This window comes from Leptinotarsa decemlineata, unplaced genomic scaffold (assembly GCF_025532065.1).
Source record: "Leptinotarsa decemlineata unplaced genomic scaffold, Ldec_3_MD MMD2_tig00026328_RagTag_RagTag, whole genome shotgun sequence".
Lineage (NCBI taxonomy): Eukaryota > Metazoa > Arthropoda > Insecta > Coleoptera > Chrysomelidae > Leptinotarsa > Leptinotarsa decemlineata.
In genome coordinates this window covers 3216556-3240407 of record NW_027412688.1, presented here as the reverse complement: position 1 = coordinate 3240407, position 23852 = coordinate 3216556, and the positions used below count along the sequence as shown (strand labels likewise).

General features: G+C 39.0%; 1 protein-coding gene across 3 annotated transcripts in view; it reads right to left on the bottom strand.

The window, feature by feature from the left end:
* The window catches only part of LOC111504686 (kin of IRRE-like protein 1), an 833154-nt gene that overhangs the window by 135968 nt on the left and 673334 nt on the right, over nt 1–23852 (bottom strand). For all 3 annotated transcript variants that reach the window (XM_074182261.1, XM_074182260.1, XM_074182262.1), the window contains exon 6: nt 20162–20422. In XM_074182261.1, coding sequence (XP_074038362.1) covers nt 20162–20422 — 261 coding nt within the window. The remainder of the gene's footprint in view (nt 1–20161; nt 20423–23852) is intronic.

The window sequence follows — 23852 nt, the reverse complement described above, 5'->3', positions numbered from 1 at the left end:
TAGGATGAAGGTTAAATTAGCCAGTCAAGTTTTCAGTCATTCGGTAGCTACAGCGATAAATATCTATGTCAGTTTCAATCAGCAGCAATAGGAACGACTACATTCATTGAAAAAATGGATAAAATGTTTGACATTTCAAATTCAAAAAGATTTGACGGTGTGAAAAATTTCAATAAACCTTTTTTTCGGAACATCAAAACAAATTGATTTTCTGAGGCACCAGTCGATCTAATAATAACACTGACTCAACCTCTCGACACTCAAACAAGACTCAACCTCTCACGGAAGCAAGAAATTCTTTCGAAGGTTCGAAATAGATGAACATTTCAATCTAGCAGACCACTATTATAATCTTCATGCGATGACCAGGAAAACAGTAGGATTTCTGACTGGCCACTGTCAACCAAGGAAACACCTCCATAATATTAGGCTAGTGAACACACCTCTATGCAGGATGTGTGAACAGGATGATGAGACTGTTAGGCATGTCCTATGCGAGTGTCCGGAGTTACCGTCAATAAGAGAGTGTGTGTTCGACGAGTCTCGGCCTACACCTGTCGATATAAAGAAAATGTCTCCTAGTAACCTGTTTACCTTCTAGGAAAGGAAAGGATGGGCGATGACCTAGGAGGACAACTCCTCGAGAGGATGTACAATGGGTCATATATGACCAGAGTGTCGTGGGCCTACATTCACCCTCCCTACTCTACAGATACCGTAGATTGTTGAGGATAGTGGTGTGATGACTGATACCTAGGACCTTCCGAATCAGTTTTCAGTATATTATCTACATCATTATTATACTTTTTTTCAATGATTCAACATGATTAATTTTTTTCATTTCATTTTCAAGTTTTCAATTTTTGATTTTGTTACTAAATTCTCCTCATTCTGCTCAGTTCATTTAACTCCTCAGTATCGATTGATCCTAATAGGAATATTCGAATCCCTTCAACTTACCTGCTCTAATGGAATTCAACTTTAACGAAGTAGAAATATATTTAAAATATTCCTATTTGAATTACTTCCGGAAAGAATTTAATTTCAATTTGAGCCTTGACTACCCTCAAAAAACTCTCTCCTAACCTCCTGAGAAATATATGTATACGATTCAAACATTTCACGAATACATAGGAAAATCCTTCGAAAATTCCTACAACATCGCTTAGTTAGCTACATTTAGTCAGATGAGACCACAGCATTCTTTCAGGTATGCAATTTTCTATATTAAAAACGCCAGACGGATATTTTCAATTTCCTCGAAGCTTCACAAAATTTAATAACCAGAATTCCTAGATCACATGAGCATATCCAGACCGAAATTTACCTAATTACGAAGCAGCTGTTTCTGAAGAAGTTTTTGGTTGACTGTGTTGGTGACAGCTGCTACATTGTTACCTATACTCGGCCGGGAATTTCATAGCTGAGAAATTACAACTCATACCCCTCGTTCTCTACATTCACATCACAGATACGATGTTATAGTATGGTTGAAGAGAGAAACAATCAGAGATTTCGTACACTTGGAACGTCTCGAATGAAATTCAACATGTAATATTATATGTATTATTTGCATAGAAGCATAGGCGTATCGTCTAGAAGAAATCAACTTGAGTTATTAGATTTGCAAAAACACTATTTCGTGCCATAAGAAGTGGATTCTGGGTATATTGTTTTCAGCTGGTGACGAAATTGATTATACAAAACTCGCCACTGGGTCCATTTTTCTTACCAGTCGTAGCCAATATTGAAATGATGACAATGGAACACACACAAAGCTCAGAATTGGGTTGGAACTATAAAGCTCCAAGCCTAATGATTGAAAGATGAACCATTCTATATAATTCATCAAGGAAAAGCAACTCCAAAATCACTTGAGATGAACAACAACCAAAAAAGATGTATACTCAAGGAACCATTCTACCTGAATTACAAATTTTACTACAATCAATCTACCATGAAAGAAATCGTCAATATACTGATTCAAAATGTCTTCGCTCTCTACAATGAGCAGAAATGTCTTCAGACAGAGGGCTCTTAGACAAAAGAATACTCCACGAAGCTGTTAAGTGAAGGAGGATATATTGACCAGCAGATCAAGAGAAAGAAGCACTACTGGAATCCCTTTTCTGTGTCAAAACCACAAAAAAGATTGTTCATACGGAGAAACACTGATTTGGAAAATCATTTTGAAGGAGTCATCCAATTTTTATTGGATTACAGGATCAGCTGCAGATGAACATCTTCACCAGCAGCAGGAGGTTGCATACCTTAATGAAGATCTCGAAGTGATTTCCAATTGGGGTGAAAATAACGAGATTAAATTCAATGATATAAAAACGCAGGTATCGGTTTTCTTTGAAAAGATGAATGTTTCCAAACAGAATATTGAAATGTCAGGATAGACAATTCCGCTTTCTGCTTCGATAAGTTCATTGATGATTGAAATGGACACCAATATGTCATGGTGAATAATATCGCTGAAATTGCAAACGCTACTTCTCTAAAGCTTGGAATACTGTTTCGAAACTGAAAACTTTACACACCTCAGCAACTTTTGATGCCTTGTAAAGCTCAGACACCAAACATACTCTGAAGCTGCTGGATTTCATCCAGAGAAGAGTCATCAGCCTGACTCGAGACGCGAACATAAGGTTCAACTCTGTACAAATCGACCTTCACTGTTTGTGACCTCTTTCATTTGGAGAATTGTGTTTATGTGAAATAAACTTCATGGGAACGGTTTTCCAAATGTATTCAATTTCCAGCAATTCAAATCAATGTGAATCGCTACTTTCGCACAGGCACCGTTTTCAGAGCACGTTGAGGATTCATCTGTAGTGCTCGTGTTTTCAACTAAAAAAATGTCAAGTAACTGTCAGTATTATTTCGCTGCTACGGTAACGATCAACTACATTTATGGGATTATTAGAAAATTTATAATTTATTGGGATATAAGTATTCTTCAGCTAAACCAACCTAACATAACCTATCCTAACCAGCAAATGTAACCTGAAATTTGAAGTAAAAACTAACGTATTTTAGAATGCTTCATTTGGAAAAAAGCATCTACCCTCAATATCTTACCGAATTCAAAACCGAACTCATGTTCGTTGGAAATGTTGGAAATGAGTCTGAATCCTGAGCATCTAACGTGAGTTCGTTTTTGAATTCAGAAGTCAGGTTAGCTGTTGAGGGTAGATGCTTTTTTCCAAATAAAGCATTCTAAAATACGTTAGGTTCTACTCCAGGTTACATATGTTGATTAGGATAGGTTATGTTAGGTTACTTCAGTTGAAAAATACTCGATTTCATTTCATTCATTTTTGATGAGTTTAATGGTAACTACAAACATCTAATTTCAACTACAATCAACTCTATCGTTTGTAGTTTGGGGACAATTATTTTATGATCAGAAGTCTTGTCATAGTAATTATAATATTGTAATTTATATTGTGTTGTTACTACAATAAACTATAATCAATTTAGAACCTAATTCAAAACTTTTTTAGCAAATTATTACTTATTTCACTAGTTCGAACTTCCATTGTCTACTATATAAAATGATTTGAAATCCCTGAAACAAGTAAAAAAGGATAATTAAAAAAGAATAGTTGAAAATAACAATTATATTAAGCAACAATAAACCTGAAATGAAATGATAGTGAAATAACCTACAAGTAAAAATATAATAATTGAATAAATAAAAATTAAAGGAGTGAAAAAAGAAAATAATGAAAATAAAAAGTGTAGAGATTCCAAGTCACGTTAGTTCACGACGTTTCGATTGTTGGTATCTACAATCGTCTTCGGGTGATGACTGGACTGATTCCTCCGAGAGATGACTATTTATAGGTCGTTGAAATACTTTCACTTTCTCTGCTTTCCATTTTCCGCTTCACTGATTCCGTGAGAGATGACCGTTTTGGCGGGAGTTGGCCATTTTTCGTTTGATGATGGGTTTCCATATGTTTAGTATTTCTACGCTGGCCTGGCTGAATACGTTGTTGGACAACATGTATGCGGCTTCCCTAAATTTTCTCCTGAACCAATGTTTCTCTCTGTGCAAGATCTCAGCTTGGGACCACTCGATGTTGTGTTGATGGGTCCAAACATGGTCTGCTATTCCTGATTTGCTGGTTTCTCCTCGCTGTGTGTGCTTCTTGTGCTCGGCAATGCGAACATTCAATGGCCTCTTAGTTTCACCAATATAGGATTTTCCGCACTCACAGGGTATCCGGTAAATGCAATTCTTGGAATCGCAGTCCGCGTTTGGGGGCCTGGTTTTCGTGAGGCTGCTACGGATAGTGTTACCGGATCTGAAACAGGTTCTAATGTTGTACTTGGAACCAATTCTTCTTATCCTCTCCGATAATCCTCTGATGTAGGGAAGTGCAAGCACTGGTTGTGACGGCTTCTCTTCCTTGCGAGGCTCCTGCTGTCTTTTAGCCAAAGTCTTTTCTACCATCGCTTTGGAGTATCCATTCCGCTGAAGATCATTTTTGATGATGTCTAGTTCCTTCTCGAGACCTTCCTTTGTATTACAGAGTCTAATAGAGTCTTGATGATTCCTCTTTTTGTCGATTGATGGTGGTTGGATTCGTGGTTCAGATACTGTCCCGTATGAGTGGGTTTTCGGTATACAGATGTTTCCCACTTAGTGTCGGTCCTCTTCACCAAAACGTCTAAAAATGGCAATTCATTGTCGTGAACTAACGTGACTTGGAATCTCTACACTTTTTATTTTTATTATTTTCTTTTTTCACTCCTTTAATTTTTATTTATTCAATTATTTTATTTTTACTTGTAGGTTATTTCACTATCATTCCATTTCAGGTTTATTGTTGCTCAATATAATTGTTATTTTCAACTATTCTTTTTTAATTATCCTTTTTTACTTGTTTCAGGGATTTCAAATCATTTTATATAGTAGACAATGGAAGTCCGAACTAGTGAAATTCATCACGAAACATTGTCAATCACCTTCAAACAGATTATTACTTATATTTCGTAGTTTGAATAATATCAATAGTGCTTTCTCAGTAACCGATAAGACTTATTAGTATCGTTTGTAGGTGGAGTAGGCTTAAGAAGAGGTAGATTTTTTCAGCGTGACGGAGCTCAGATCTTGGGCGGCCGCCACAGTCAGATGTCGAATAAATTATTATCCTTGAGGATAGGGACATACACAACACTTGATTTCTGTAGATATAACGAGCCTTTTTTTTACAGCAAGCCGATAGTGACTTTGAGATCCGTTCTATCTTGTCGATCATGTAGTAGTCCTACTTGTCCAGCAAGGACATCTTTTTTGCTCTCTTATAGACAGCAACTGATTTCTGTATTTACGCGAAAATAAACTGGGCCGTAGTCAGAAGTATTCATGCATAAATGAGAATATGGGAATAGGTTAACTAGGTTAACGAAATTCATTTCATAACACACTCTATAACAAAAATTCGAACAGAGTATCGCTAATCAAAAACCAATTCATCATATTTTGCTGGAAATACGTAGCACTCAAAACAGATACCCCCTTTACATTAAACAATAAAATCATATTTTCCTGATACAAATGTTGTGTGGAGCACCACCGAAAACAATATATCACGAAGTGTGTCTGTATTTGACGACTCTCGCTATATTTCACTTCAATAAAACCCGATGAGGAGCGGTTAACGAGAGTTCTACAAGTAGGTATAATCTGCGAACATTACTGAGCTGTAATCGGTAATATCGAAATTTTATTAATTGAATCAATTAGGTTGAGTGCGTCTGCAATAAGTGGGGTGACGAGGAAAGGTACAGAGGGTGTGCACATTAAACCGAGTCGGTTTATAACGAAGTTAACGATATTTCTTTATGGTTCGACTTTATTACAGAATGTCAACCAGTGGTGGAATGTGGAATACGTTTATGACTTCAATGACGTTAACTTGAATTCTACAAAAAGTAAGTCGTACATTAAACCACATATTCTGGGATCGAAAATGAATCGAATGGATATGACTAACCTCAATGCAAATGTGCACACAAAGAAAGTAGCAGCCTTCGGAAAGTACAAAATGGAAATTGATTATTCCAATATTTCATGAACTGACAAAATGGTTTAGACTTTCACGGCCGAGGTTTTCAGTGTCGTTGCTTTTCGAGTTTGATAGCCGTAAATTTTTGGAATTTTTTCCTGACGTTTCGCTGGCTAGCTTCTTCAAAGGTTTAACCATCATGGCTTGCTAACCGATGACTATCTGTTAGGCTTCGTAAAGCGTATTTATGCCTTGTCAGGTACTCAGTTGTTTTTGTACCTGTATTTGTACCTGTATTCATACCTGCACTTGAACCTGGAACATTAACAATATTGCTGCCTGTTGTCCTGTTCGTTATTCTCGAATTCCTCGAAATGGGAGTTCAGAAAAAAAGAAGCGGTGAACCTTAATCAAATATGGAACCCCATTTTGTGGGTCTGTTATTCCCTAACTGAATGGCATCCCAACGATGGTTTGATCCTAAGGTGTGTGTATCCGTGCCGAGAGGATGAATGGCACTGAGCCTATCAGCTGTCTCTACGGAACCTTCGAGATACCAGGCGCCCTCTCGTCGGAGCATCGCCACGTCACCGTAATGAGGGACTCTGCCGTGATTGACCTCTTTTCCCTTGCTACTCGTGGGACTTTTATAGACAGAGTAAACTCAACATTTTTTCCGACGCTGAGTCTATAGAGGAGATGGATGTCGAGTTTACGACTCCAACGGACCTTCCTGTAGATTAAGTTCAGGAGCGAGAGCTTCTCAACTCCCCAACTCTTGATCCAATAACTGAACTTAAAAAAAGTTTGTTGGTGCAGCCAGGAAACGACTGAGTCGTTTCCTCAAGAGCGGGGTACCTTATAAAACCGCCTTGCACCAAATTCTCGAGCGGCGTATGCAGAATCTGTCTCAGGTGGAGGATCAAATCCCCCATGAGCAGGTTTGCAAACGTTTACGCTCAAGTGATGATTCACCAAAACCAGAGGCGGAAAAGCCCTGAACGGTTGAATCTAAGGTATCGTCAGGTGTAGCTGACGTGCAAAAAATCTCATATAGGAAGGTAGTCGTGGGTATCAAGGTGGCAATCTTACACCTTGACTATCCGACTACCTCATTAACGATGAAACAGCAGAACAAATACTTTGTGCCTTCCCCGCTGGTGACCGAATCAGGTTTTTAGAGTTCGGCAGAGCCGTACTCCTACCATCTGACCTGAAAGACCACGCACCGTACAAACTGATCGGCTTCGTTAAGAAGCTGGCTTCATTTGGGCGAGTGTGAATAGGTGTGAGCCACAATAAACTATTGCGGGTTGCGATAAAGAGTCGAATAGACCCACTCACTTTGGACCTAACCTAACCTAAGTGATTGGAATAAAGATGCTGCAATTTCAATTTTCTCTAAATTATCATGTGACCAACAACCTATTACCCCTGTACTACTTCCAGGTTTTTCTTCGGCAAATCAAAAAATCTCCCCATTTTTTGAATCTATTTGCGGACGACACTTTTAGTAGCAACTTGTGGTCGCAGAGTACCTGCCTCTCGCAAATGACCTAAAATTTCATTTTAGCCTGACCAAACTTAACACATAATTAATACACATCCGCCATTTCTACAAACGTATAAACCATTGTAACAGAAAAGTTTGAATTTTTCTCATTACTCTTGAAATGCGCAATAATTAAAAGCTTTCATTGACAGTGTGTAATTGTTGAAGCAACTATCTTATCAGCGCATAGTGAAAAAAAAACCTGCATCTTGATTAAATCTGTCGTTTCGAAAAACTACGGTAAAGTGAGAAAAATGATATATCAAACCATTGGTGTCACGATATATCACCTGAAGACGATTGTGGATACTAACAATGGAAACGTCGGCGTCGTGAAGTAACTTGGTTTTGTTACTTCACTGCAATTTCATTTCAAGATTCTGTTTGCTTCATATAATTCTTACGTTTAGCTCTATCATTTGATTCTCAATTTGTATTGGTTCTTTTAGGGATTTCAAATCATTTTATATATTATAAGATGATGGAAGTCCGAACTAATGAAATCCATCATGAAACATTGTCAATCATCATGAAACAAACACTTATTCAATACTATGCATAGAAAATTTCGGGGTTTTTAAGGGTTCAATACCCGCCTTAAATTTATATGAGCTTGACAGATTTCTCAGTTTCATATGAAAAATATGCTCCTCTGTAGAGTAAGGAGGGTGAGTGTAGAACCACAGCACTTAGACCACAAATGACCTGTTGTACATCCTCCCGAGGAGATGTCCTCCTAGGTCATCGTTCATCCTATCCTTTCCAGGAAGGTGGACAGGTCACTTGGAGACATCTCCTTTATATCGGCAGGTGTAGGCCAAGACTCGCCAATCACACACTCTCTTATTGACGATAACTCCGGACACTCGCATAGGACATATGCCTGACAGTCTCATCTTCATGTTCACACATCCTGCATAGAGGTTGTCCACTAGCCCCATGTTATGAAGGTGTTTCCTTAGTTGACAGTGGCCAGTCAGAAATCCTAGTCTTTTCCTGGTCATCGACAGATATTTCTTCGGCGCCAGCTTCTCAGGGCCGCCCATGGTGATCCTGGCAAGATTGCATCCTCTGTTTCCATCCCGTTCCTTTAGAGATTGGGCATGGGTGTAACATTTGAATAGTTTCGCAATTGTCGAAGTCATCATGCTGTATATGCCACTGGGTCCCAAAACTCTTAGTCCAGCCGCTTCCTTGGCTAGAGAGTCGGCAATGCGATTACCTTTACTCCTGCCTTGATCCTGCCACTTCAGGATAATGTTATTATCTATCGAGGCTTTGGCTAAATCTTGGTGGCCCTCTAGTACTAGCCCTGAGGTAACAACTTGTCTGTTCAAGAGCTTGTCTGCTGTCAGGGCAGATTGTTATGTTTTTGCCAGAAATTCCTTTCCTGGTTATTTCTTTCGTGGCGATTGATATTCCAGCCAGTTCTCTTTGGACCACGCTGGTATTTTTCCCATTCCCCACTCAATCCTCAGGCTTAGTGATCTGGAGTACATTCCACATCCTGAGCCTTTCTTGGTTTTTGAGGCGTAAGTATATATGCGTATTGCATTTGTAGCGTCTGACTCTGTGTTCTGTTTTATTTGTATTTTGTAGGGTTCATTGAATACAAACTTGGGTTCAATTGCATCACTGGTTGCCTGCAACAGAGGTTGCGCAGTAAGCGCTTCTCGCCATAGGGTCAGCCTCAATTGACCCATTCCTACTTCGATGTTTACATCAGCCGTGCGCAATCGTAACATGGCCATCGACGCAATCTCTTTAAAGTACAGGTCCAGAGGGGTCAGACCCAAAAATATGCTCTTACGATGAACTATGAGTTTAAACTATGTTTTTTCTTGAGCCCAGAATATGTGGTTCAATTCATCTTTTTGTTACACCTTGTATATCCTTATTGAATAGTCAAATTCCTAAAGTGAAAGGTACATTTGAAAAGCTGATCAGAATTCCTCACCCGCTAAATTGGCATCAAGAGAAGATCGAGAAAATCAACATATTACTCCAGAGAAAACAAGATACTATGCCCACGAAGTGGATATTTTTGCTGAGCAGTTCATATTGACAAAATTATACCTAATTAGTGTTTTACACAATATAGCAATTCAAATTATATGACGTTTCCCATAGTTGATGACCCTGTCCCCATGATTGGAAAGCCCTAAAGAAGGATATCGTTTTGCGACGATTGAGGACAGGACAGCTCAAGGACATACCCAAAGATAAACAAGACTTCTCAAGGCGAACAAATGGTTTATTGTGTTAGTGTCCATTTCCAAAAGTCAGTTAAGGGTTGCCTAAATAACTGAAAGTGCTCATAAACGCCCATTCTCATTCAAAAAGGTATTTTCATTTTTACACGTCAAGCATAATACTTGCTATGTATCTTTCAATATGTTTTTTCCTACAGTAAAAACACACAATATATTTTGATTTCCTAACCGATCTCTGCTCCCCAAATATTCTTGAGAAAACACCAAATTTTGTTCAGTGCTATCGTATGAGAATATCGGTTTTCGTTTTCTCTGGAATTTGAACCCTGGATCCCTATTAATTATGTCACTCAGCCCCAAATATTACTTCTTCGGTTGGAAAATTCGAAAAATGTATAATAAAATTCAGATCCAGATTATATCGATTTATTTCGTCAAAGCAGCCGCAGGACATAATAACATGCATAACCTCCTACGTCGACATCGTCTTATTTTCATAAACGGTACGTTACGTTGGCACCCACTGGGTAATTTGTGCTTGATGGCGAAGCTACGTTTATGAATATCAAACAACCGAAGGCTTATTACATCAACCGAGTTCACAACTCAGTGACTAGGGTGAGAAGGACGACATAATCTTTGTGCAGTAAGTTTGCCCACGATCCACTCGGCCGGAGGTTCTTTGGTAGTTTCACCCGGATTGATAACGCGGAGGTGTTTGGAGAAAGGGGAAAGGTGGAAGTCGGATGTTATCTCTTGGGTGGATTGGAGAGTGATTGAAGAGAGTAATTATACAGAGTGTATCTCAAAAGATATAATCAACTCAGTTGGTGATTACTTGTCATATTTCATGAAAAACAGTTCATATAAACGTATGTCCTAACTTGCTTCGTTTCCAAGGTACAGTGTGTCACAGTTTAACTGGAGATAATAATGATAATAATCGTTTTTATTGGCTGAAATACAAATTATACAAATACATAACAATATGGCAACACAAAATATATAAAGAATATAGAGAAAAGAATGTCAGTCTGAAGGCAGAGTTCAAGTCTAGTCAGCAGAAGAGACTTGTTCTTCCACTCAACCACAAAACATGCATCTCAAGTAGATTCACAAAAGGAATTTCGAATGAAGTCAAATGTAAGTCTTTATAACCAGGTGGAATCCTATTCATTAACCAAGTTACATAATAAGAAAATGAACCTCCAAAGAGAGATGTTCTATGACTTGGTGAAGTCAGTGTTGATTTGTGTCGGATATTTGGATTGAATAAGATTCAGAAAGTCCGTTCTGAATCTCATTCAATGGTATAAATAAGGAGGACTTTTGCTAGTGATCCCTTTTCATTCATGTTCATGTAACTCACAGATTTCAAAGAATTTGTTACATGCATGGTCTCTCCTACGTAAGCTGCATATGAGACGAACACAAGAGTTCTGTAATCTTCGCAATTTAGTTTTATCATGATACCCTAATCAATCACCTTAACAAAAATGTATTCTACACAATTGAATAGGCAGATGACATAGTTATCTTGCAGACCGGCAAATTTGTAAACACACTGTGCGATAGAGCGCAGGATGGGCTCAAATTAATAGAAACATGGTGTAAGGAACACTTACTGTCGATCAATCCCAAGAAGGCTGAGATGGTCCTTTTCACCAGGAAAAGAAGTTTAACGGGCTCAAATCCTTCCGAAATCTTCAAGAGCAAACTAAACTTCTCTGAAGAGGTGAAATACCTTGGCACTATCCACAAGAAGCTAACATGGAACTCTCATCTACAGAGTAGAGCAAATAAAGCATACATGGCTTATGAGCAATGTCGGAGGACAGTGGGACGCGCATGGGGTCTTTCATCTTGTGTGGTCACCTGGATCTACACTGCAGACCGATGTTAACGTATGGAGCCATTGCATGGGGACCGAAAGTTCTACAAGCAACGGACATACAAAAATTATATCAAATACAGCGACTGGCTTTTTTAAACATCACAGGAGCTATAACACCAACCGCGGCAATGGAATTAATCACGGGTCTGACCCCTCTGGATCTGTACGTTAAGGAGGTTGCGTTAATGGCCATGGTACGATTGCCCACGGCTGGTGTAAACCTCGAAGTAGGAATGGGTCAATTGAGAGTGGGCCTATGGCGGAAAGCGCTTACTGCGCTACCTCTGCTGCAGGCAACAAGTAATGCAATTGAACCCAGGTTTGTGTTTAATAAACCCTACAAAATACAAATTAAGCAGAACACAGAGTCAGATGCTACAAATGCAATACGGATTTATACAGACGGCTCAAAAACCAAAGAAGGATCAGGATGTGGAGTGTACTCCAGGTCACTAAGCCTAAGGATTAAGTGGTGAATGGGAAGAAATACCAGCGTGGTCCAAACAGAACTGGCTGGTATCTCAATCGTCACAAAAGAAATAACCAAGAAAAGAATTTCTGGCAAAAACATAACAATCTGCACTGATAGCAGACAAGCAATATTAGCCTTGAACAGACAGCGTGTTACCTCAGGGCTAGTACTAGAGTGCCACCAAGATTCAGACAAAGCCTCGGTAGATAATAACATTATCCCGAGGTGGGTTAAAGGGCACGACGGGAGTTAAGGTAATCGCATTGCCGACTCTTCAACCAATGCTCAATTCTCATAGTGATGGGATGGAATCAAAGGATGTAATCTTGCCAGGATCACCTTGGGCGACCCTGGAAAGCTAGCGCCGAAGAAATATCTGGCGATGACCAGGAAAAATCTATGCCTTACGGTAGGATTTCTGACTGATCACTGTCAACTAAGGAAACACCTCCATAATATGGGGCTAGTGGACACACCTCTATGCAGGATGTGTGAACAGGATGATGAGACTGTCAGGCATGTCCTGTGCGAGTGCCCGGAGTTATCGTCAATAAGAGAGTGTGTGTTCGGCGAGTCTTGACCTACACCTGCCGATATAAAGGAGATGTATCCCAGCGACCTTTCCACCTTCCTGGAAAGGACAGGATGGACGATGACCTAGGAGGACAACTCCTCGGGAGGATGTACAATGGGTCACATGTGGCCTAAGTGCGTGGGCTCACACTCTTTCTCCCTAGTCTACACATACAGATTTAGTTTTATCACATCTTAAAAGGGAATGACCAAAAACCATATCGACATATTTTGCGTGAGATAACACGACAGACTAACATAAAGTTGTTTTCAATCAATTGATGGATATAGCAGTTACTACGTGGTAGAAAATCATAATGGAGAAAAGAGAAATGAAACTTCATATGCATGTATGTAAAAAAACATAGAAAGTTTCATTTCTTTTTTCTTCATTATTATTTTAAATCGCTCTTTAAGAATGTTTTCATCTGAGTATATCAATCTCAAGCCCTTATATGCTCATTTAAGAATCAAATACACGTAGGAGGAATATCTACGGTTGTTGTCGATAATAAGTCCCAGATTTTTTGTGATATTCTCTATGGGTACATACTCATTGCCAATCACAATTTTTCATTCAGACAAACATCTATTTCTAGCTACCGATCTTCCGAATAATAAAGTTTTCGACTTGGATGGATTCATATTCAGAGAATACAGATAGATGCGCAAGAGAGTTGAGATCTTTGTTGAGTAAGATGATAGCATCATTTAAGTTGTTTTCATCGAAAGAAAGATATATTTCAGTACCTATCATCGGCATGTGTGTGAACTGAACAGTGTTTAATTCCAGAAGGGGATTGTGATGTATAAATTACAAAAAGGAGAGGACCGATGATTGATCCCTATGGAACTCTTGAAAGAACTAGGGAAACATTGAAACTTGATTTTTATAAAGCACGGACTGTGTTCTCCCAGCAAAATAGTTTCTGATGAGCTTACTGGCATCTGCCGAAAATCCTAAATAACGAAGAATATTTATTAATAAATCATGATTTATGAGATTGAATGCCTTGAAGAAGTCAAACAGCACCAAGGCGGTATCAGATCTGGGTATTGCTCAGGGAAAAATTTTTTCATGAGAGGAATTACAAAAGAATTTTTCCAAAGTGTAATAAATGTACATTTATCGACGATTTCATTAAAAATATAGGTCTGATATAGTGGATTATGAAAGGGCAACAGTGTAATAGCATTCTACAGCTTATTTTATTTGAATGTATAGCCCCAGATCAAATATACAGTAAATAATTGTAAATATTTTCATCTGGTATTCTTCTGAATTAGAAGTTGCTCGCCTAATCTTTGAAATTATTCTCGAAAAAACTCAGCATCAGAAAAAAATCATTGCATATTTTCAGTTGACAAGTCAACGTTTGGAAATCATAACCACAGACGACCACGGCAACACCTGAAAACAACCAATACACACGGTATTATGCCCCTGTGACTTTTTCTCGTTCCCAAGATTGTATAGACGCATCGGTCTATACAATATTGGTCGGCCGGTAGCCAGGCAGTTCGACGTGAGTGCTTTGTTCTCTCACTCGAATTGACGGCCGTGTTAGTCGGTGGTTCAAGCCCCAGTCTGAACGATTGATTTTCACTTGCTATCGTCCAGCCCGTGTTAGGAATCATACATTAAAATGTAAGACCCCGTTAATACTTAGCTCGCACAAGTTTCGACTTCTGAGGGTTGTCGTTCGTAGGGGTGCGACATCTGATTAACAGAAAAACAGATTTTGAATAGATTTTCAAACAAATGAAAGGATGGTGTTTTGCGATGTTTGAGGAGATGAACATTGAATCGCTGTGTAATATAACCGATATATTTGTGTATATATCGGGTTTATCCATCATTATTGAATATACTGACCTTTTTCAGAGTAATAAATGCTAATTTCTGATTCATTTTTTTTTATGAATTTGGCAGCGGCTGTCGCCAGATGCAGATTTCTTCACATCAAATTTTGAATATCAAAGCAGGTCCGAAAAAGCTGTAGGGTTCGTGCCGATCGCACGAGGGTTGGTATTTTTGAAACCTAGTTACATCATGTACCTTTTTGAGATGGTTTTCCTTCTGAGTTCCACTCCGGAACGCGGCAGAAGGCTAATACTTGAGACTACAGGCCTTTCAACTACCATGAAATGGTGTGGGACTCTCTCGAATAGCGATCCATTAAAAACAACAAGCTTCAGATTAGGCTTATATTACAAAACAAATAACTGTGTAAAAACATATATAATCTCTTATAAGGTAGAATTCCAACTCACAGGAGAACTTGAATTATTCTATTTGAGTTTTGCAGAAATTCTGAAATGATTATTTGAAATTGCCTGGCCGCCGTACTATTTTTTACACATGTGAAAGGGGTGAAGTGAAATTTTATTGCCCTTCTTATATCGTCCCCAAAACGAAACGACAATAAGACAATTATTACAAAATTGAAATGACACCCTCTCTCTCTATATCGACATGGGGGTTGGTAAAAATCCAAATTAACTCACGATATCATACTGCGTTCTGGTCTCCCTCTATGAGGGAGACCAGAACGTAGTATGATAACAATACAAATCCGTTGTAAGTACCACAATTAACTCACTGCCCGCAATTTACCGTAATTCCACTATCGCAAAATCCTTTTTCGAAAAGTCTCTTGTCGCGACCCTCTTCCGCAACTGATTTTCGAAAACTCCCTTTCGCGACTCTTTCAAATTAACTCTCGATCACAAAGGAATCTTCTCGCAACTGACTTTCACAACTTCTCTTTTGAAATCCACTTTCGCGACCAACTTCCCGCAACTCTCTTCCGCAGCTGTCCTCCAATCAATTTTCGCAACTCTCTTCCGCCAAGGACTTTCGCGACCGTTTTGCGACCCTCTTCCGCAACTGTTCGATCGCCACTCTGCCAATTGACCGACTCATTAGTATTCTCAAGTCCGAAAAACTGGTCCTTACACTCCTCCCTTGTACCGTCCCCTGATTGGTCTGATCGCTGTTTAATTTCACCGAATTTCTCCATAACTCTAACTACTTAAGACCTATATCTTTTTTTCATCGAAGTCATTGGTCAGTTTTTATTTTGAGTTAATTTTCTGACCCACCTATTCAGATATGGCCGAACTTCCTGTCCACGAAGCTGAAATGCAAACTCGTAGCTTTCATTTTTGCGTTTCCAGTATTATAACTTATCAACAGGTTACGTTTGTTTAGTCTGGCCGAACGAAACATATTCTTCATGATGCCGATAAGGTTCAACAATCATAAATTGAATTCAACGATCACTCTGTTGGAAAAGTAATGATATCGAAAAACCGATCTTTATGAATGAAATTATATTTTACGTTAACTATCGCAATGGCAGTTATGACAGCTAAGAGAACATACCAAAAATGTATTATATCTGAGGGGGATAACTTCTAAAGGGACAAAATAGACATTGATGAATTCATGAATTTTTTTTTGGGAAAGATGAAAATACTCCTCATTTTTTGAGCAGACCTTGTTGCACTGTTACCACATACTGGAAGAAACGGCCTGTATATCAAGATGACCATTCCAATTAGAGGAACTTGAAACCAGTTATATTTCACCCCAGGCAGAAATGAAATGATTACACAAGTACACAAAACTCCCTTTCGAGATGGAACTTCATGCCATGGCTTTCATTCCAGAGCTGCTGTGTAATAAGCCGAATTACACGAATGACTTTCTTAGAAGAAACCCTCTTTTGGCATGGCATACACAACGAGTATGAGCGCACTCAGTGTGAAACTCACGATAAATTAACGAACGTCTCCGGAGTTCTCATTCAAATAAGGCATTCGGATAGAAGAGAACGGAAGTATCAATAGTTTAAAAGCAGCTCGGCTGCATTTCTGAAAGCGATGAAGTGTTTCTGAAGATAGCATAAATCCTGCAGAGGTTTCCACAGAAAGAATATAGAACGTGCAGTACGCCAGTCGTTTCAGGATAATAAACAGCCGAATATATTAGGAAACTTTTCGAACATACAATGTGGACCACAGCTTCATTTCTGTGAATGCATGCATTGCTTTATAACGTCAGTATCCGAGTGGTAATAAAATCCTGAGAACAAACTACTTCGAATGCAGGATAAAACTACTCCCGAGCAGGATGTGAGAACGTTACGTTCTCTTCACTCTTTCCTGAATTTTTCTATACCCCCGTTGGAGATCTTGTTTGTATGTTACTCTGAAAGATTCCAAACAATGTGTTATTGCTTGCATTTGTTGAAAAATGAATATTTAAATAGAACCAGGATAAAAATCAAATCAAAATCAAAAAATCTTTATTTCCGTAGACCTAGGGAAGGCATGGAAAAAGTCACATTACTCAGTATAATTACAATGAGGTCACAATCATAAAACAACCTAATTATAAGACATACTATATAACATTTAGACCATGAAAGGGATACAAAAATTAAAATTTAAAATTCCAAATCAGACTGAAAAAATTCATTAAGCGATCAAAATACCTTTTCACATAATAGTTTCCGAATTTTTTGTTTAAAGAGCTTTACACTAGTTATTTTTTTTAATGGATATTGGGAGCTTGTTGTACAGTTTTATTGACATGATATGAGATCCATTATTCACCTTGGCTAACTTATGACTAGGAATTAAAATGTTATAGTTTTTTCTCAGGGTGAAGCCCGAAAGAAGACATGTATCACCTCTGTTCTGAAACTTGGAGCAATTTGATTTAACGTATATTACGCAATCAAGAATATACACGCAAGTAACAGTTAATTTATTCAACTTTGCAAAAAGTGGTTTACAGGAATCGGAAATTGATAAGTCACTGATTCTATTGCAGTTGTCAAAACAAATAATACAGTAATTGAGGGCAGAGTAAACATATGCATAAAAGTAACTTTTAAAAATTTCAATTATCACAAAATTACGCGATTCCATATAACGAAACAGTGTGTCGCTAATTTCTTCAGTATGAAATCAACATGATGATTCCAATTGAGTTGGGAATCAATAAAAACTCCTAAAAATTTTTTATAGTTTACCTGTTCAATACTTTTAATCTCAGACCTAACCAATACACTACAATCAGTTTCCTGAATTGTAAAGAGAATGGTGTTGGTTTTAAGATTATTTAGAATCAAGCCATTCTTAGAACAATAAGTTTGCATGTTGGATACAGCATCATTTGCTCTTACTGACAATGTTTCACATTCCGAACCAGAAAGGATATTAATTGAATACTCCCAATGGGCTTCGCAATCAACGTTTATACATAATTATGAGGTATATATTGGGCAAACTGGCAGAGCATTTAGGAATCGAATCTAGGAACATCATATGAGCTCTTCGATTAAGAAAGCAAGACAAATCTCCGAACTTTCTTCGATGTTCCCCATACTATCAAGATGACACGTGATGTTCGCGTCTCTTATCAGGTGAATGCCTCTTTTATTGATGAAATCCAGCAACTTCAGGATATGTTTGGGGGCAGAGCTCCATATATTAGAACAATTACTCCAGAGAAGGACTAATCTGAGCTTTATAAAGCATCAAAAATTGCTGAGGTGTGTACAGTTATCTGGTTTGGAACAGTGTTCTCAGCTTTCGAGAAGCAGCCTTTGCAATTCCGGCGGCACTGTGCAATTCCAGATGATTGTGTCCAGACATACTGGTGCCCATTTCAACCCCCAACAAACTCATCAAAGCAGAAAGCGGACTTGTCTGACCTGATATTATTATAACCGGTACAGAGACATTCATCTTCTTGAAGAAAACCGATGCCTGGGTTATTGTGGCATTGATTTGAACCTAGTTACTTGCACCCCAATTCGAAATCACTTTTAGATCCTCATCAAAATACGCAACCTCATGCTGCTGGTGAAGATGTGCCTCCGTAGCCGATGTCCTAATTCAAATGAAATGACGAGAAAAGTGTGCTGTCGTCAGCAGAGCAATATAATGAATTCTTGATTTTTTACAATAAGTCGTTGATATACAATAAAAAGAGAGTTGAAGAAAATATGGATTCCTGGAGAACACCAGCGTTGATGGTGAAAGTATTCCAGAAATATCCATCAACGGCCACTTGCAGGAAACGTTGTTTCAGGAAGCTGAAGAGACATACATAAAAATGATACGACAAGCCATAGCATCGAAGTTTGACCATTAAAGACTCAGGCCACACCCGGTCAAACGTTTTAGAAATATCAAGCGCAACAGCCCTTGATTCTCCATGTCTATCGATTGCGTTTTTTCAACTATGGGTGCGAAGGTCGCCTGTTGATCTCTGTTTCCGATAGCTACATTGATAATTGCTCAAGATGTTGAAGCCTTCCAAATATTTGGGGATATGGTGGTTTACGACTCACATGGTGTGACAACCTAACACACTGCAAGCAAATAAGAAATTCAAATGTTACAGCAAAAACAGTATCGTGAAGATGTTTGAACTGAATGTTCAGCAAAGTTTGACAGCAACAAAGTAGAATGCTTGCGTTGTTATATAACCATGGATGAAAGATGGGTTCATCAATTCACACTTGAGACAAAAGAACAATCGAAACAGTGGATTCAAAAGAGAGATCAGGCTCCAAAGAAGGCGAAGGCCCTTTCATTTGCAGCCAAGGTCATGACATCGTTTTTTTTGGGAGGCGCGTGGGATAATTTCCATTGACTATCTTGAATAAGGTGAAACTATCAACGGCAAATATTATGAAAACTTATTGCAACTTTTGAGTGAAGAAATCAAACGGAAACCGCCACATTTGGCTGAAAAAAAGTGTTGTTTCATTAAGGCAATGCACTAGCTAACAAATCCATTATCGCAAAGACAAAAATTAACGAACTAAAGTTTGAGTTGCTACCTCATGCACTCTATTCGCTAGATTGAGCCCCGTTGAGTTGTTTTCTGCTCCCAAATTCTAAAAAATGGCTCAGTCGTCAAAGATTTTCCAACGATGGTAGTTAATGGCTATTATGAGGAGCAAGGCAGTTATTATCATAAAAACGGTATGGAACTTATTGAACCTCGCTGAGAAAAATGCAAGGAGATTACTTTGAAAAATGAATGATATTTTTTTCAAACAACCTCTGGATGAATTCAAAACAACCTGTTTTCTCAATCACTAGAAATGCAATAATTTTTTCGAAGCTGGTTTCACCAACCAAGTGGCATCTCCAGGGGATGAAGAAAACTCAGTTTCTCTCATCTCCAGGAGAGTATTACATTTCTGGTGATTGTGAAAAGGGCTTGCTTCCTCGAATAGTACCGAACAAGAGGTACATATTGCATTACATAACTTTGTAAGACATAATAGACAAATCAAACTTAATCATGCCCCGTGGTGTTCAACAAAAGCAAGAACTCCCGAATCAGTTTACATGAAATCCACTCCGAACCCCATTATCTCGTTTTCTGATAATACTCACATTTCACGTCGACCTGCACTCTGACGGGCTGCGAATCTCCGGCTTTGTTACGTGCGTGACACGTGTATAGTCCGGAGTGTTGTCTGATGGCAGGACTGAATTGCAAAAGTTCCTGCAAGCTAGCCGGCTGATTCTGGCCTTCTCTTCTCCAGACCACCGACGCTTTTGGATTAGCGGTGACGACGCATCTTATTGCTATCGAATCCTTCAGGTCTTCGACGTCGCTGGTCGGGATTCCTACCAGTCTTGTCTCCGGGACGTCTGAAAATAAAGGATTCGGTTAGATGTTTGGCTGGTTGGCAGTGAGGGATTTTGTCGACGGAACAAATTGCCGAAACTTCTCGGTGGCGACAAGTATTCATGTTGAACAGAGAAAGATTTCTTGTGGTCTTTTCTAACTATTCTACCCGTCAGATTCTTGATTTTAGTCTACACGACATACATTCCTTGGCACTTACTCAATATTCAGTAATTTGTAATGACTATTCAGTAACAGGGAATTATTTAATTCTATTTGGTAATTCAGTGAATGACCCGAATTTTTGAATCTATTCATTTGTAAATATTCTAAGAAAATTTTGTTGCGAACTAATCTCTTCAAAATGTAATACGTCTCAGTTGTTTGTTGTTTGTTGTTTCACAAATTGTGTGGGCATACTTGAAGACTCGCTGTAAACCAAATTATCTAAAAGAACAATTCGTTCAGGTCAATCTCAACTCACCTACACTGTATGTTAATGGACTGACACCCATCATAAAACAGCTGCTTCCCTGGCTAATATCACGGAGGACGTTGGGTTATATCTAACAGGTATCAGTGCAGGGTATTTCACAGAAGAAATTCTTGAATATGCTTTTGTCGGTACAACTGCCGGAATCGATTTTCAATTATTGGAACGCGCACATTTGCAGACCGGTTTCGAACTACATGGTCTATCGTCAGTGTTCTTCATGATTTTCTATAATGAAAAATCAAATTCTTTCAGTGTATCATACCTCGAACAAAGCTGAAGCGAACGATAAGCAATATATCTGTCATCGCTCCCTCTGCCTATAGACGAGATACTAACCAACCGCATATTCGAATGGCGCAAATTCTCTTGGAAAGAAATACATTTCTTCTATAGTAGTTGTGCATTTTTTGGGGTCGATTTGATCTCATAGCCAGTCTTCAAATATGCACACTAAGTAGGGGTGAAATGTATTTCCTCATGAGCGGATTTGGGCCATTCTGATATGGGGTTTATTAGTACCTCGTCTACAAGCACAGGAGGCGATGACAGATATTTTGCATGTCTACCCTTCAGCTTTGTTCGAAGTATAATACTTTGAAATGATTTGATTTTCAATTATGGAAAATCGTCGACTTCCTGATGCAGTGTTGCCAACTAGTAGAACTACAAAGTCGCTACACATGAATCAAAATTCCGCCACAGTGCTTCATATTTCGCTACGCTTGTATATCTGACGTAATCAGTTGGCTCATGCGCCCTATCCAAAATTGAATACCACAGAACTTACAGTTTGTAGTTTGTGTACCGTTCAGATGCCACCAAACTGAACTGTCACTAATTTAAGTAATCAGGATCATGATAATTTTCAACCGCGCAACTCAGTAGATGGTACCTACTTTTCTAAGTTCACAGTAGTTAATTTTTGAAAACTTTCCTCTTGACCAAATATTTCTTAGCTTGGAAAATGATTTTGAAAACTAAAAATAAAAATCAATTTGTTCACGTACGTATAGTCACACTGAGCTCGGATGATCATTCGCGACAGGACTAATCCATCCTTTCAAGTTGGAATCAGACAATCAATGTTGATAAAAAGTTTTTTTCCAAGACTCTTTGTATTTTTTTGAACATTTCGTCAATTCCAACTACGATAGCTCTTTCACTCGAGTTATAATACTCGAGACAGTCGAGACTTTCAGTTTAAAGGTATTGGAGGTTATACGGTTCATGATATGAATGAAAATATTCAAAAATATTCTTCTCGTTCGTCATTAAATGGCCTCAGTACTGAGACTATAACGTATTATTTTTTTCCCCGTAGTGTGCGCTGGTCAGGCCGTATCCCCCGAAGCCCCGATACATTCGGGAGGGCGCGCCAGCATAATCAACCAATGACCACTCCCCACACCGTGGGGTAAGTGATCATTGAGTCCGAGAATCATGTGCCTTGAGCAATCGCAGTGAGCCAAAAGTGACAGCCTTCTGCATCTGTGCGGCTAAGATTTCTGCCTTAGTGCGGCAAGCCAGTATGATTTTTACATTCGAGAGTAGAGAAGATATCATTCCACCAATGACTCCAACAATCAGAACGACCATCTGGATAGAGTCTGCGGAGTTCGAAGAGAAAATCTCGATGTTTTATTCGTTTTTCCTCCTCTTTTCTGACGATATTCGTCTCGTCAGGAGCTGAAAACTCCACAACAAATATCGTTTTGGTCTGGTGGTCGAGAAGGACTACATCAGGCTTATTAGCTTGTCTGAGCCTGAGGGTGGGGAACGAATAGTTCCAATAAATTCGGCACTTCTCGTTCCCCACAACGGATTCAATATCCCCCGGAGCGTAGGGCAACACCGGTGTCTCGTCAATACCGTAAGAGTGCCGTAGATGGTAATATAGCACTCTTAGGGCCGCGTTATGTCGATGGATATAGGCCGAGACCGCATATGCTGGACATGCTGATAGCAAGTGCATTAGGGTCTCGGGCGCCTCGCGGCAGGCCCTGCACCTTGTGTCAGGAACCTCTATACCCATCACGCGACTGCGGTAGACTAAGGTGTTGAAGACACCATCCTGGCAAGCCATAATGAACCCCTCAGTTTCCGACTTCAGCCCACTCGACCTGAGTGGGCTATTATTATTATTATTAGCTGTCAGCTTCGAGTGCTGTCTGCGGATAGCCTTAGTTGCTGAGGCCATTGAATCGAAAAGAAGGAGGAGAGTGCTGTCCACTGCCTCTTCTTCTTCCATATTTTGTTCAATATCGATTATTGAAAATTCCACTACTTTATGTTCAAATCCGCTACGCCGCTGCCATCGAGTAAATTCCGCTACAGTAGCGGAATTCCGCTACGGTTGGCAACTCTGTCCTGATGATGAAGTACACCATCTTGCATTGACAAGAGGCCAAATAGCCCGAAGTTGGCCTGCAAATGCTTCCGTTCCAATAATTGAAAATCGATTGCGGCAGTTGTATCGCCCAAAGCATATGCAGGAATTTCTTCTGTGGAGAGTCCTGCACTGACGCCTGTCGGATATAATCCGACGCTCTTCGTGGAACCAGCCAGAGTGGTAATTGTTTACTGATATATGTCAGAACATGAAACTACTGTATAGGTAAGGAAAAATTTTGGGTCTGGAGATGAAGTTAATTGGGTGAATGAACGTCAGAAATTCTTATTCATAATGCATCATATTGGAAATGTGTGAAGTTAATCGCCGTAGCTATGGCAAGGGTGCTGACAGATATAAAATACCCTGCAAGGGACTTATGAACATGCAAATTGGATCTGAATTTTCAAAATGATACTGAAAGTGATACAAAATTGTCACAAAGAATGCTGCAGAGGCTTGACGGGTGAACAAAATATTCAATAGCTGATTTTCTCTCCAAAGGCATAACAAGTGGTTGAGTATTATTCCTATAATTACCAATTAGTAGAACAAGTTTATGATACCA